Below are 15,322 nucleotides of genomic sequence, written 5' to 3'. Positions count from 1 at the left end.
TGCTGCATCTACTTCACCAATAATAGCTTCTGCCTTACGAAGCTGGCTTTCTCCTCTGCCCTTTGTTAAAACATTGGCTCCCATCTAACCTCACACCACTCCCTGCCATCTCTCTGACACCCAAACTAAAGTGCCTCTTCCACTTCCATTTTTCCCTCCCATGAGTGATTGCTCCAAGACCCAAACTAATACTTTGCTCCGAGTTTGCATCCCAAAAGTGGCACACACCCAGTGCAAAGAGTTAGGGGGGTATTTATCATGCAACGCAAACCAGGATTTGTGTTGGAAAGGTCCCCAAAGTAACACAAAGTTGAATTATGCTCTGATTTGCATCAAGGGGGCGTTCCGTGGGTGGAACGTGGGCATTCCTATGCTACCACCCATGGGACTTAATGCAAATCCCAATCTTCCAACATTAGTAGAAAGGAATTTGTACCAAAACCTTGAGGCAGGCATAACAAGGAGCTTTGCTTTTGAATGTGTGTTGCACTGTACAGTACGCATACAAAGTGGGAAAAGTCTTAACGGGTAGCTTTTTATCCTGAAAGGTTCCCCTTCAGGAACAAAACCTATGCTCTATGGTGCAAGGGTGTGTGCATGCATTGCCGCGTGGAAGCCAAAAATGTGCCAGCGTTGGGGGAAGAGACAAAATGCGTCATATCTTTAATTTTCTTGCCCTGTGATGCAAGGCAGCACAGAAGCATTGATTGCTGCATTGCCTTGTGCCAAATATTAGTAAATCTGGGCCCTAATCTTTTTGAAAGATCATATCAGGGTGGTATCAGTGTAATTCGAGAATGTGACTTTAAAAAGAAGAAAAAATCTTTGCACTACATACAATCTGATTACTTATTTCTAAAATCTATATTTTTTTAACGCTCTTGTTTTATCTTAAAAAAAACATTATTTTGACGCAGGATATCAACATGTGCGTTATACAATTTTACAATAATTATTTATTCACAGTGCTTGCTGTTGCATGCTGGGTCCTCGTAGCAGTATACATAAGCAAGTCATTATTCCACACTGCCAACCAGCAATTAATTCTGCAACACTCTAGTCACACACACATCTGCAATGATTGTATTAGCGAATTCAAACTTCATAATACAAGAGTATATTTCCCGACAATTTGTTTAACTTGCTCCGATTTTTCATTTATAGTGTGCACATTATTTTATAAGCAGTTGCCTGAACCAGTAAAAACAACAAAATACTTATAGAATACATTCTTCTGACTACATCAATCACCCTGCCCCAGGGCACTCAGGAACACAGTTCACACACTTTTTTAATTTAAACGAAGATAGCCTGGAAACGCCTCGCACTTCCAAGTCATCTTCATTTACAAGTAGTTGCTGAAAACTCGTCTTCAGTGCATGCAAGCCCCGGCAAGACAACGGCTGGTGATCTAGGGGGGCATAGCAGCTTCCTTACTATGCTCTTTCATTTGGTAAATCATCACCTTTCCAATTGGAAACCAAGAACAAAAGACTACGAGTTGATGGTTCCCATTTCTTCAGTGGTGACTCAAAAATTACTAAAGGTGGCTACATCCCACGCATCTGGACAAAGGAATGCTGCAGGCTCCTCCTCTTCCAATCATTCACTGTGGATGCCAGCAGTTTGAGTGGGGTGCCACTGTGGGGATTCAAGCAGCCCAGGGTCTGTGGTCGAGAGAGGAGAGTTCATCTCTTCAACTGGAAGGAGCTTCAATGGTACAAAAGAATGCTCTGATTTTTGCTCCTTAGCTCTATAACTGGGCAGTACAGATACATACGGACAATTAGGTCACTAGGGCCTATGTAAACCATTTAGGGAGTACCAAGTCCCTCAGCTCACCTGGTGGATCTCACTGGAAGTTGGGCGGAGGAGAATGTTCTTTCTAACTACAATCTAAATGCCGGGGATGGAGTATGTGCATGTAGACATGCTGAGTCACTCCTTCCCATCATCAGTGACGAGTCATTGCCCTCACTTGTTTCAGGAGATACAGAGGATGATGGGGTTTCCTTGGTAAGACATTTTTGCCTGTCCTAAGAATGCTCTTCTCCCAAAATTGTGTACTTTCCTTTCATGTCCCCAGGCATGAGCAGTGGATATAGTGGGCTTCTCTTCAGGTGGTCCAGGAGCCTCTCACATTGCCTTTCTACTCTCCACTTTACTCAGCAAAGTCTTCTGCAAAATCTGAGAGGAAAAAGTGGAGGTCTTGGTGATTCATTAATGGTCATGCCACACATGGATCCCCTCCTTTCTTAGTGAGCAATCCAGTTTCCTTGGGTTATTCTAATATCTCCCTCTCCGCCTGAAGTTTGTTTTGTCTCCTCCCAGAGAAAACTCTCCATTGTCTGTCCTTGGGGGGGGGGGGGGCCTGGGAATTAAAAGGCAAAAGTTGGAAGCATTCTGTAGTTCCTCAGTGGTTGCTCTGTCCATTCAATATTCTAGGAAACAGAGAACTTTAGAACTATATGGGAGTCACTGGATACATTTTTAAGCCTGGAGTGTTCTAAAAATCTCAAAAGCCTCTTCTGGTAAAAATTCTAAAATTTTAGAATTTTTTTAAGAATGGCTTCCTTTCAGGGCTCGCTGTCTCTATATTATGTAGCCAGTGGGCAACCATCTGAGCCATCACAGATTCCTCTATGCTGGGGTCGACTCCCGTGAATTCTGTCTGACTAAGAGTTTTCATTTAAAAAGACCTTAGTGGTCACCCAAGTCCCTTCCTGTGACTTTTCCTCTGGTGCTCACTGCTTTGCAAGGGCCCCATTCCAAGCCATTAAATTCAGTATCTTTAAAATGTCTTATGTTGAAGGCATTATTTTCTAGTGACCATCTCATTGGATCGTAGACTATGGGAATTTGGGGTATTTCTTTCTCAACCTAACCCTAAATTCCTGCCTAAGATCTCCTCATCCTTTCTTTTTTAAGAGGACCTGGTGTTTTCTGTACCCCCCCCCCCCCACCTTACATCAGATCAAGAAGTCTTTTAGCCTTCTTTGAATCGTCACAGGGCTCTTTATATGTACCAGCATAGAATGTTGTCACTCTGCTCAGCTGATTTTTTGTTTGTTACTTTTGAGTTAACAAATAAGAGTCACCATCATTGTACTTCCACCCTGCGTTGATCAGTAAAAATCATGGTTTCTTTGGCCTGGCAAAAAGCTGGATTTCCCGTTCCCTCGTTAATTTATGGGCATTCCACTAAAGGTATGACCTGTTCCTGGGCAGCAGCTTCTAAATGGACCTCATGCTTGCAGATATTGATTTTTCACTATTAACTTCATACAGATGAGGTCATCTCTTCTTTTGACACAGCTGTTATATCAGCAGTACAGTTGCAAGACTGGTATGATTTGCAACTCCATAAATCTTCATGAGGTGTTGCTTGTATGATGTGTTTATTAAATAATTTTTGCTCAGCTTGGGTATACGTTCATTTTGTGAGGACTGTGACGAGGACAAAGAAAAGGAAGATAATGCTTGGATTACTTATCAACAATCGTTATTACTCCAAGTCACAGACTTCCTCATCGCAGTCCTAACTTTCCTCCCTCCCACTACCGGTGGAGAAATATTGGTAAGTTTCCATTATTTAATGGAACAGTAACATTTATTTGTCTTTTTTTGATTGGTTCTTTGGTCCTCTGAAGTCCAAAGCGCCTCTCTACCCGCTGCTGCTCACACCTGCTTTAGCTCCCTGGGCTATTGACTGCACCGCAGTCCCTGAACCCCTCGGTTTGACTTCGCTGGGTGGCCCTTGACTCCCGTGACAGTAAGACTATTTACCTACTCGTTGTTAATTATTTGTTTATTGGTTGTTCTGCCCTATTTCATTTTCACCACTTATTGTACTTTTGCCTTTGCCACATCAGCATCAGCCTTTGCGGATTGTTGGTTCTTTGGACGCTGTTTTTCCGCCATTTCCCCTGCTTCCTGGTACCGCACTCCCACCTCCCTGCCGGCCCTGCCCAGGGCTACATATGGAGGCCACTCCTGTGGCCATGCCAAAGGCAAGCCCATCTGCGACTGTCCGCATCTGGACCACGCCACTCTACCACCCTAAGAACATACACTGTGGCAGATCTCCGAGCCCTAGATCCACAAACAATCTCTGCTGCCGCACATCCCCACGGACCACCAAAGGACCATTCTCCTGCCAACACTGCTGCCTTACCTTCAGCACAGAAGCAGCCAATGTCACCTGCAGCACTACTAACACGGCTGCACCCGCTACACCGACTGAGACCTCCACGACGACACTCCAGTGCATCCTATTCAATGCATGTTTGCTCGGGAAACACGCAGCGGAGATCTAGGACTGGATCTCCTCTCTAACCCCGGACGTCATCTTCCTCACAGAAACCTGGCTTCATTCCGCGTTCCACACCAGACATCACCACTGTCATCCCCGAAGGATACAAGGCAATGCACCGGGACCGAGCCAACAAGCACGGACATGGAATCCCAAGCATTTACATAGAAACCATCAGCTGCACAACACCCCCAACCTCAGTATCATCCTGGATAACAAGCTATCCATGCAGAAGCAAGTAAACGCAGTCTCTTCCTCCTGCTATCACAGCCTTCATTCACATGCTCCGCAAGATCTTCAGATGGCTCCCTGGCAACAACAGAATGACCACCACTCAGGCCCTCATCACCAGCAGATTGTTCTATGGAAAAACACAGGAATCATTGCACGCCTCCTAAAGAGACTCCAAAAGATACCGAATTCAGCGGCAAGACTCATACTCTACCTCCCCAGAAGAACCCACATTACACCCCATATCAAGAAACTATACTGGCTCTTGATTCAGAAGAGATGGCAGTTCAAGATGCTGACCCACACCCACAAGGCCCTGCACAATGAAGGACTAACCTTCCACCAACTGCCCAGACACCTCTGTTCGGTCTCCCTCTCCATTGCAGACACCCCACGGATCTGTAGATGCAACAGCGGAGGACACTCCATCTTGTACCTGGCAGCCAAGGCTTGGAACAACCTCCCCTGCACCTCAGGACCTCAAAGTCACTCCAGGAATTCAGAAGCAAGCTAAAAACCTGATTCTTTGAGCCTCCCTCTCCATCACAGACACCCCACGGACCTGTAGAGCCAACAGCGGAGGACGCTCCATCTCGTACCTGCCAGTCAAGGCTTGGAACAACCTCCCCCTGCACCTCAGGACCGCACCGTGACTCCAGCAATTCAGAAGCGAGCTAAAGACCAGGTTGTTTGATTAATCACCTCCACGTAGCAGCAAACAGCCCCAGCGCCTCGACACCCTCACGGGTGATTTAATTACAACTGGATGTATATAATAATGGCTTGTGCTTTATGAGCCACAGTACTAAAAAATGTCTATACTGCCGTACTGTCACTTCCTTCCTCCATACCTTTGCACTACCACTTATTTCTGCATTTTCAAAAAGGACCTCAAAGCTCTACTCTTTCAACGACCCTGCTGCCAAAAATTATTTGACTGACTTTTTCATGTTACTCACTGTAGAACTAGTTCGACCTTTCGGTCCAACTGAGAAACATGTACTTTTGTAACTCTATCCGCTCCAACTTTAGTTTGTAGTGTGTTATGTTTTGTGAATTTATAGTCTTTAAATATGAAACCATAATATCTGATCCTATACACCTCGCTCCATTGTAAAGCCCTCTAACACCTCTGAGTAAAGTATGCGCTGTATAAAAACGTATAAATAAATATTGGTATGGGCTAATTCGAACCTTTATTTCTAGAGGTGAGATCTGTACCCTGGTGTGACAGAGCTCATTTTGTAAACACTGTGACAAAGAAAACTATAACTCGGATTAAATGAAGATTAGAAGTAATTAGAGCTAACGAGCACATACCAATGTGACGAAAATGATATATGAAATCTAACGAGCATGTGAACTAAAAGGTTATAAGAACACTACTTGTTTCCATTTTACGCCCAACAGGTCTTGAAGCAGGCTGTAAAGCAGGGATAATGCTTTGCTTTTTTTTAGCGCGTGCCTAGAGGAAGGGAAAGAAGTCCAGTGAGGACGCTTGGTGCAGCGCTGGCCACGCGCATGACCACCAAGCCGCTGCTTTCCACCATCTAGCTTGCTCTCGGCAAAATATCCCCAGGGGGCGGCAACCGCGCGCACAGGGCGGGGCTTATATTAGCATACCAAGGTTCTCGTTCAGGACAGTAGAGCTTCTGTCGCGAGTACGCGCGTTTGTTTTCGTCGTCGCAGCCGTCATTGGTCACAAGGTGTTGCGTGGAATCGGCCTGCGTTACTGTTGGCTGGCCAAGGTCACCTTTAAAAAGGTTGCCCATAGGTCAGCCTCTACGAGAGTGGAAACGCAATGCCTCAAATCCATGCGAACTGGTACGGAAATAATGTATTTTGTAGTGGGATATAATTTCTGGGGTCTCCAAGTGAGGTAACCGCATCTGCCCGTGATTCGCACGACCTTGAAAGTGCTACTGCTTGCACGACAGACGAGGAGTGACTTTGTGCACCCATTGTAGCACATTTTTTTTCAGTTGCCTCCTACTACATTCACGTTTTAGAAAAACTAAAGTTTGCAGTTATATCGTATTTATTTGTGGAGCGTAACCCCAAAGAACGTGCCACTATCGCCAGCGCCCTTCGATACAGCAAACATGGCTGGCGCGACTCCCTCACCCCATCCTCCCTCTTCCCCATAATGGCGTCGTGCGATATAATGTCGCCACCCGCGACAGTCGTCTCTAACCTGGTGCGTGCAGGGCGCGGCTGAAGAGCTGCTGCAGAATCACTCTCACTCCGACATAATAGACCCGCAGCACCGTCGCGGCGACAGACAATGGCGACATAGCTTCCTCCCTTCTCCGGGCTGCGAGAGACGAAGAGCGGAGGGAAAAAAAGCATATCCCGGCTTCCTCTCTGGGTTGTGACAGAGTCGGCGCTGCCGAGCCCACACCCAGCGGAAACAGCCGACCTGCCCGCGCCTTCTCTCGACAGCGCCGCTATCACCCCAGAAGCACTGCAGCTCCTCGACTTAACGTGTTGTCGACACTTTTTGATTGCTGCCGTCTGTCAGGATTTTAGTAAGATCGTAAACTGCCTTTTGTCAGACCACCCTCCCCAACCTATTGAAAATCTTTTCATGACTAATATACGCAAACAATCGCGTCTCCAACCAACTCTATGATGATTCGACCTCAGTCACTGATCGTAAACTCGGAGAGAATGTTTTTCTTGCAACTCTGACAATCCACAATATCGTACATGTCAATATTTGGAAACAGCAAAAAGTGAGATATTGAACAAATAACGGAGTGTTTACTTTCCCTGTTGACTTTCAATGAGGTCGTTTTAATTTTCGGAGTGAGTGAGCTAAACTAAAGTTTAAAAATCATGATTATCCATCCCGAATCAAATCTGCATCTCCATTAATGAAACGTAAATTCTTTGAATTTACTCATTTCAATAGACCTTTTCATCACTATTATTTCCTACTCCATGTTTTTGATTACAAATCTACTCCATGCCATGCTGCACCCCATAAATGACAATATTCAACAATGTGTAGTGGAGCTTTATGCCCCAATTGAGGGCAAGTTGGGGCAAACCCCCAATCTGCCCCACCTCCCCCGGAGACAGAAAGACTTGTGCATGGGGGAGCCATGCCTTATGTTGGGGGCTGATTGTGCCAAAAACTAAAATCTCTTGTGCGCTATTGAAGGATTCTTTCTTGGGGATCACACTCCAGAAATGATCTCCACGCAGGAGTCTATCGGCAAAGGGGACTGCTGGAAGGGGGAGAGATCCATATGTTCAATGCTCGCTCTCCCAAGGACTGGCATAGCTGACAGCTGCTGCAGATGTATCGCTCTGGCAACTCTCAGTTTCGGTTTTCAGTGACATCTCATCTGAGCATTATGTGCTCTGCTTATTATTGCTAAACATGTTTCATACTCCAGGGAAAATCTTCCCCTGCAGCCCAAGTTGTGGGCCTGATGCGGGAAGACCTTTGGTGCCAGTACCAAAGGGCTTCCCAGTCATAGCTGCTAGGAGGGGATGATCACATTGTAAAATAAAGCTATGCTTAGCCTTCTTACCAGCACTGATGGCTGGGTTTTGATAGAGGTGTAAACTAAGGTATCATCCAAAAAACACAGGCAGGACCCACCAACATAGTAGGAAACTTGCTGGAGGTGCATGCGTTGTGGTCCATGCCCCCTTGAAGACATACCCTGAAAAAACCAAGGTGACACAAAATAGAAGAGATTCATTCTCTCAGAAACATACCAGTAGTTTAATATTCTTTTTCTGGAAAGCCCCAATTAGCATTTGGTCCCCTCAAATATGAACGTGGCGATTTAGGCCGCTTGACGTGCGCATAGCGCTCTACCAATTATTTGAGTGAAACCTTTGCCTAATATTCATTGTTATTTTTAATTGTGTGATTCTTCAGAATTTTTAACTCACTTACCCGGCATCCTTACGCTCCTGACCCCGTTTCGCCGCGGCATTGTTCCGTTTGAGCGGAGGGTCTTAATGTGAGCGCTACATATTCGCACTACTTCCTGCCTGCTCCAGAACTTCTGCAGGTTAGTGGGCTAGTTGCTGCTTACGAATTGGCTACTTAAGACGTAGGATAGTGCGCCCTTGCGACGAACGCGGCGATTTAGGTTGCTTGGCGTGCGCATAGCGCTCTACCAATTATTTGAGTGAAACCTTTGCCTAATATTCATTGTTATTTTTAATTGTGTGATTCTTCAGGATTTTTAACTTACTTACCCGGCATCCTTACGCTCCTGACCCGTTCCACCGCGGCATTGTGCCGTTTGAGCGGAGGGTCTTACTGTGAGCGCTACATATTCGCACTACTTCCTGTCTGCTCCAGAACTTCCGCAGGTTAGCGGGCTAGTTGCTCCCCTCATTAGGACTATTTTAAGATGGAGACCAGAAGGAGGCGCAGCGGACGGGCGGAGCGGGCGCGCCGACGGCACGCTGAAGGCGCGCCAAAGGCAAGCCCGTCTGCGCCCAGCCGCAACCAGGGGTCTGTGATAATGCCTGTTCGATCAGCTATACCTCCGCTGACCTCTATAAGTTACAGCACTGCGGGCCTATGAACCCTAGCGCTAGAATGGCCGCTTCGGATTGCGGTATCCTTGCTCCCCGTGGGGTCTCCTCAGTTTCACATGTTCCCTGTGCTCCCTACCAGTCTCATGAGCCCTCTCAGCTGCCTCCGGAACCAAAATCTTTGGTTATTGATTCTCTTGTCATCACTTACCTGAACACTCGTTCGATGGGGAAGCACCAACTGGAGATCTTTCAGCTGCTAGACACTAATAATATCGATATTCTACTCCTGTCAGAAACCTGGCTAACGGATGACTCCACCCCTGATATCCTTGCAGCCATTCCAGCCGGATATTACATACTCCAAACGAATAGGCCTCAGGGCAAAGCGGATGGGGGGGTTGCAGCGATCATTCGCCTACAATATAAATTTACGATTCTGGAAAGGGTCACTCTGCCTAGGGTTGACAGTCTTATTCTGAAATTCTCTTCCCCGAGGTCCTCCTTTGTTTGCGCCCTTTTCTACCGCCCCCCCGACCACATGCCTTTGTTTCCTCACCTCTTTGGTGACCTAATCTCCCAACTTGTAATTAATCATGCCAGGAGCATCATTATTGGGGATTTTAATTATTGGCCCACGGACACTCGCGAAAGCAATCTTTCTACGGAATTTTCAGATCTTCTTTTTGGCATGAACTGTTCTCAACATGTTCACGTAGCTACTCACACCAAGGGACACATCTTGGATCAAGTTTGGACCTCAAACATTGACACCACTTCCCCCCCCCTTATTTCTCCTTGTCACTGGTCCGACCATTTTTTTATTTCCTTCACTCTGGCTCACATCTCCCCTACTTCTTCGACTCCAGTTAGCAATCTCTTAGCCCGAAATTGGAAACGGGCTAATATGGAAGAATTCCATTCTTTACTGGCCACCTCCGCCCCCAGTGACCAGGCTTCCATCGCCTGCCAGGCTTCTCGCCTTGAACACTGGTTAGAAGCAGCTAGTGACATGGTTGCTCCATGGAAGAAAATAAAAACTAAACGCCCTCATGATGCCCAACGTTGGTTTACCGAACAATTAAAAAAGGACAAATTGGGGGGCGTGGCCAGCAGCCGGAGATGGCGGCAGCTTAGGAGGAGAGCTCCGTGATTGAAGCGGCCTCCTAAACTATCCGATCACTTATCCGTTTGCGAAACTTCCCAGGCGGGAAGGCGACGAAGCCCAGGACCGGGCGGCAGTATTCTAGACTACCGGGACTTCACTCCGAGGTCGGGAACTACAGTCTCGGCCGATACTCGTGTGGGCCTGTGTGCAGCATCCGAGCCGGGGAGTGTACTGCACCGCTGAGCGGACAGGAAGTTCATTGATCCGGGCGGAGGGACTCCGGAAGCGCCCGCCTGTGCCTGGCAGCGGCGGAGGAGAACCCTCGGCGCCCTTAAAGCACCGCCGGACTTTAACAGCCCAGAGTACGAGCCCAGGCGCCCCTCTGAGGTGAGGAAAGACCAGCCCTGACAACCTGCGGGGGTGAGAAGAGGCGCACAAAGCGGCGAAGCCGGGACAAGGGGCCGCCATCTTGGGGCCGCACAGAACGCACTGCCTCAGCCGCAGCAGACCCGGCGTCACAGTCGGGACGCGGAGTTGGGACAGAAGTGATTACTCGCCGCCGGGCAGCGCATATTACACTGCCGGGGCTCCTCCGCCGACTGGGGGCACATTGCGCCGGCATAAGCCCGGGCGGACGTCGGACCCCACTGAGACACTTCCCAGAGTTGACTCGAGGTGCTGGGGGTCGTCCATTCAGGCCTTGCTCCTCGGCCTCGGGCCGACTTCTTTGCCACTACCACGGGCCCTACGACATAACCAGGAGTGCCTGGCGGGTGGTTCGACGGCCGCAGGGCAGAGGCGGCACATAAGACACTGGAGTGGAGGACCTTCCGCATTTCCGGGGGAGATTATTAAAACATCTGCCCCACGATTGGGTCTGGCAGCTTCGCCCCACAGATCCCGCTGGACACTGCGGAAACGGCGACACAGTGGGGGGTCCTGTGATACGTAGGGTCACCGGGTATTGTTTGGGCTAGGAGGAATTCACAGAAACCACGTGGACTGTTTGTCTGCGCCCCGTGGCCACCCAGAGAGTGAATCTGTCCGAGCGGCGACAGGTGTGAGTACAGGCGTACGGGTGCGCCGGATCGGGGGAGTGGGACACCGGCTACCTACACTTTTGGCGAGCCCCGCTGCTAAGATGGCCGGCAGGGGACCGAAGGCTGGAGCAACACAGTCCCGCCTTGATCGATTTGCATATGAGAAGCCAGTATCCTCCCCCCCAGACGCCAAATCACAGCAAAGCAAGACAGCGGAAGCGGCAGGGGGCAAGAAGGCGACCCTGGACGATGTCATGCGGGCCCTCACGCAAGTACAAGCCACAGTAGGGTCAATCTCAGCCGAAATCACGCTAATAAGAGCGGACTTCCATAAGATGTCGGAGAAAGTGAATAATATGGAAGTGGTGACCAAGTCCTTGGTGGAAGATGTGGCGGAGCTGCAGATTGGTATGGAACGCGTTTCGAAGGAAAATAAGGAATTGCGTGAAAAGCTCGATGACCAGGAAGGGCGCTCGAGGCGGAACAACATCCGTATAATAGGTGTGCCGGAATCGGAAGACACGAGGGCAATGGACCTGTATGTGGAGGACTTAATCAAGCAGAAACTACAGCCTAAAGGACTCTCCGCCTTCTTCACAGTGGAAAGGGCACACAGGGTCCCTGGTGGACGCCGGAAAACGGGCGCTAACCCCAGGCCGATCATAGCAAGACTCTTTAATTTCAGGGATCGTGACGCCATCCTGCAGGCGGCGAGAAATTCGCCCCCTATTAAGATCCAGAACTCTACACTGGCCTTTTTTCCGGACTACACTGCCGAGGTCGCACGGAGGAGAAGAACCTTTTTCGAAGTGAAGAAGGAACTGAGAGCTAGGGAAATCCCATATTCCATGCTTTTTCCGGCCAAACTTCGGATTGTGGCAGACAATAAAACTTGGTTTTTTGATTCCCCGGAGATGGCGCAAGAATGGCTGGAGGGGTGGAGGCAGGTGGGCCTCCCGCGTCGCTCCAACAGGCAGACCAAACACCGTAATACAGGATCCCGACAGGGCTCACAATCCACTGGGGAGGATGCGGAGGCACTCTCCCCTTTGCCTGACCTTCAGGAGGAGGGTGCTGATGAGGAACAATGACTCACTGCTACTGTCTGGTTAAACTGACTGCAATGATGACCGGCAACGCCGCCTTGGACACTGGGCTGAGGGCCTCCGCAGCCGAGGATGGGGGCCGCTGATACCGGAGAGTCCTTCACCCCAGCGAGCAAGTACTATGTTTTGGGTTGGGGTCAGGCACTCTGCTAAGTTGGGGGGGCGGGCAGTTTTGGGTCCGTTGAGCAGGGGGGCAGGGAGGGGGGGGGTTGGGGGTAGGATGTGTTTCAGGTTTTTAGTTAGTACACAGGGTCAGGAACAGTACCGTAGGATACGAGGGCGTGGAATGATGGTATTGCAGCGAAGAATACATGTTCACTCCGCAAGCGGCTTGATGCGATGCGGAAGTCGGCTGACTTTCCGCTCATTCAGACATGATGGGGGGGGACGCTAGTATGGGGCGGGCATCACCATTGAACCTAATGTCCTGGAATGTGAGGGGTCTGGGAGACAAAATAAAGCGTGGGTTGGTCTTACAGAGCATAAAGAGGTTAAATCCCGCCTTGGTCCTATTACAGGAGACTCATCTGACTGGCACAGCGACACGGGCCCTAGATAGGAAAGGCTACAGCATGATTGTTCACTCTGAGTTTACTAAGGGGTCCCGGGGTACGGGAATATTAATGCACCGCTCGTCCAGGTTCATAACCCACTCCGTTAGCATCGACACACAGGGGCGCTTCGCGGCGATACATGGTCAGTGGGAGGGGAGGCCGCTCAATGTGGTCTCAGTATATATCCCGCCAGCGCTGCACACCATAGCTCTCCCAGAACTGGGGAAATTTTTGTTGAACCTCCCAGAGGGGGATCTTATTGTGGGGGCTGATTTTAATGCGGTGGCTCACAACTCCCTAGACCGCTACCCTGTGCGCACACACACACCAGGGCCCTCCAGATTGCATGACTTCATGGAAGCACAGGGATTAGTAGACATATGGAGGCAGTTTCACCCAGAGGACCGACAATACACATATTATTCGGCAGTTCACGATAGCCTATCAAGGATTGACTACTTCCTCACGCTGGGGGGGGGCCTTCTCAATCTCACTGATACTCACATCAGACCGCGAGGGGTCTCGGACCATTCCCCGCTGACACTGACTCTTTCCAGCCAGATATGCACCCATAGACGCATCTACCCTATTCACCCGGGATTCCTTAAAGAGCCTGTTATAGCCAAGGCTTTAAAGAAGGGCACGAGATCATACCTCGCTGACAATGAAGGATCGGTAACATCCCATGTCACCTTATGGGAAGCCTACAAGACGGTTCTTCGCGGGCAGGCAATCTCTAGTATCGCACAGCATAAGCGCACACAGAGCCAGGAATTATTAGACCTCGAGGAGCAGCTCGCCAGGGCAACACAGGAACATGAGAGGAACCCGAATGGGGATACACAACACGCGCTCATGCTGTGTCAGCAGAGACACGCCGACCATATCCGACGCAAGGTGGTGGGCAATATGGCGGCGACTACGAATAGGATATATGAAGTACGCGATAAGGCAGGTAAACTCTTGGCCTGGTTGGAGAAGAAACGGGGAGGGCAGAGGGCCATAATGCAACTAACAGATTCGGAAGGAGTGTTACAGACCAGTCCAGACCGCATAGTGGAACTCCTAGCAGACCACTTCCATTCAGTCTATTCCCCTGAAATTGAGGTCACACGGGAGAGGGTAGAAGGATCTCTCTTAGGGGTACCGACCCGTACTCTCCCCCAGGACGCTCGGGACGAACTTGACTCGGACCTGACGTCCGAAGAAATACAGGTAGCCATAGCAGCGTTACACCCAGGGAAAGCAATGGGCCCCAATGGAGTGCCGATTGAATGGTACAAGATCATGTCCGAAACGCTCTCTGTACCCTTACTCGAAATGTACAAGGAATGCCGGGAACGGGGGAATTTGCCTCCTGACCAGCGCACGGCCACAATAGTAGCAATACCGAAGCCCGGATCATACCGCCCAATCTCACTCCTTAACGGCGAAAACAAAATTTTGGCAAAACTACTGGCTACTAGACTACTGCCCCATCTGACGCACCTAATTCATCCGGACCAGTCGGGCTTTATGCCACAACGGAGTTCGGCGTTGAATTTACGACGGCTGCACGGGGTGCTGGCACGCGCCCCAAGATTGGCAGAACCAGCAGCGGTGCTGTCATTGGATGCCAAAATGGCGTTTGACATGGTGGAGTGGCGCTATCTCTTTGCGGTCCTGGAGCACATGGGTGTTGGCTCGAAATTCATCTCGTGGGTCAGGTTGTTGTACACCAACCCCGTGGCAAGGGTGACGGCCAATGGTTGTATCTCGAGGGAGTTCCCGCTAGCGAGGGGCACGAGACGGGTGCCCGCTCTCACCGCTGCTATTCGCCTTAGTACTGGAACCCCTGGCCACGGTTCTCAGAACCACCCAGCTGCTGAAGGGCATACAGTGGGTTGACGGCTGGGAGGATAGGGTTTCCCTGTATGCTGATGACATGCTCATCTACCTCATGGACCTCCAGACTGGTATTTCGGTCCTGCTGGCCCTGTGTGAGAGACATGGTGCAGCATCAGGATATAAACTTAACTGGTCCAAGTCCATATTATATATGATTCGGGGCAGCCCCCCGGTCCTACCTATTGGTTGCCAGTTGATCGTGGAACCCCTTTCCTTCAGATACCTGGGGATTCAAATCACAAGGGACCCGGCGACCTTCCTGGAGCTGAACCTTGTGCCCCTGCTGGACAGACTGAAGGCGGACGTGCGCCACTGGAAGGCCCTCCCCTTGACACTGCTGGGTAGGGCGGCACTCTTCAAAATGTTGGCGCTGCCTCGCTTCCTATATGTTCTAGAGAACGCGTCGACGGTGGTCCCATTATCATTCTTCCGCCAAGTGTCGGCACAACTCTCGACCCTGCTGTGGAGTGGCAAGCCAGCTAGGGTAGCGCAATTGAAATTGATTAGAGACTGGTACAGCGGGGGGATAGCGCTCCCGAACCTTGAATTGTACTATTGGGCAGCTCACCTTAAGG

General features: G+C 49.7%; 2 protein-coding genes across 3 annotated transcripts in view; both read right to left on the bottom strand.

Moving 5' to 3' along the window:
• The window catches only part of DHRSX (dehydrogenase/reductase X-linked), a 984,710-nt gene extending 977,844 nt beyond the window's left edge, over positions 1-6,866 (bottom strand). The window contains exon 1 of the mRNA XM_078657613.1: positions 6,738-6,866. Within this exon, the coding sequence (XP_078513739.1) occupies positions 6,738-6,837 (100 nt within the window). The 5' untranslated portion in view covers positions 6,838-6,866. The remainder of the gene's footprint in view (positions 1-6,737) is intronic.
• Positions 1-6,870, bottom strand: part of ZBED1 (zinc finger BED-type containing 1) — a 66,874-nt gene extending 60,004 nt beyond the window's left edge. Inside the window, exon 1 of one of the 2 annotated variants that reach the window (XM_078657611.1) lies at positions 6,738-6,870. The gene's annotated coding sequence lies outside the window, so the exon portion shown is untranslated. The remainder of the gene's footprint in view (positions 1-6,737) is intronic. The other variant, XM_078657612.1, reaches the window with a different exon arrangement.
• Positions 6,871-15,322: the final 8,452 nt, after the last annotated feature.

This window comes from Lissotriton helveticus, chromosome 8 (assembly GCF_964261635.1).
Source record: "Lissotriton helveticus chromosome 8, aLisHel1.1, whole genome shotgun sequence".
NCBI classification, from domain to species: domain Eukaryota; kingdom Metazoa; phylum Chordata; class Amphibia; order Caudata; family Salamandridae; genus Lissotriton; species Lissotriton helveticus.
This window is presented reverse-complemented; position numbering and strand designations above follow the sequence as displayed.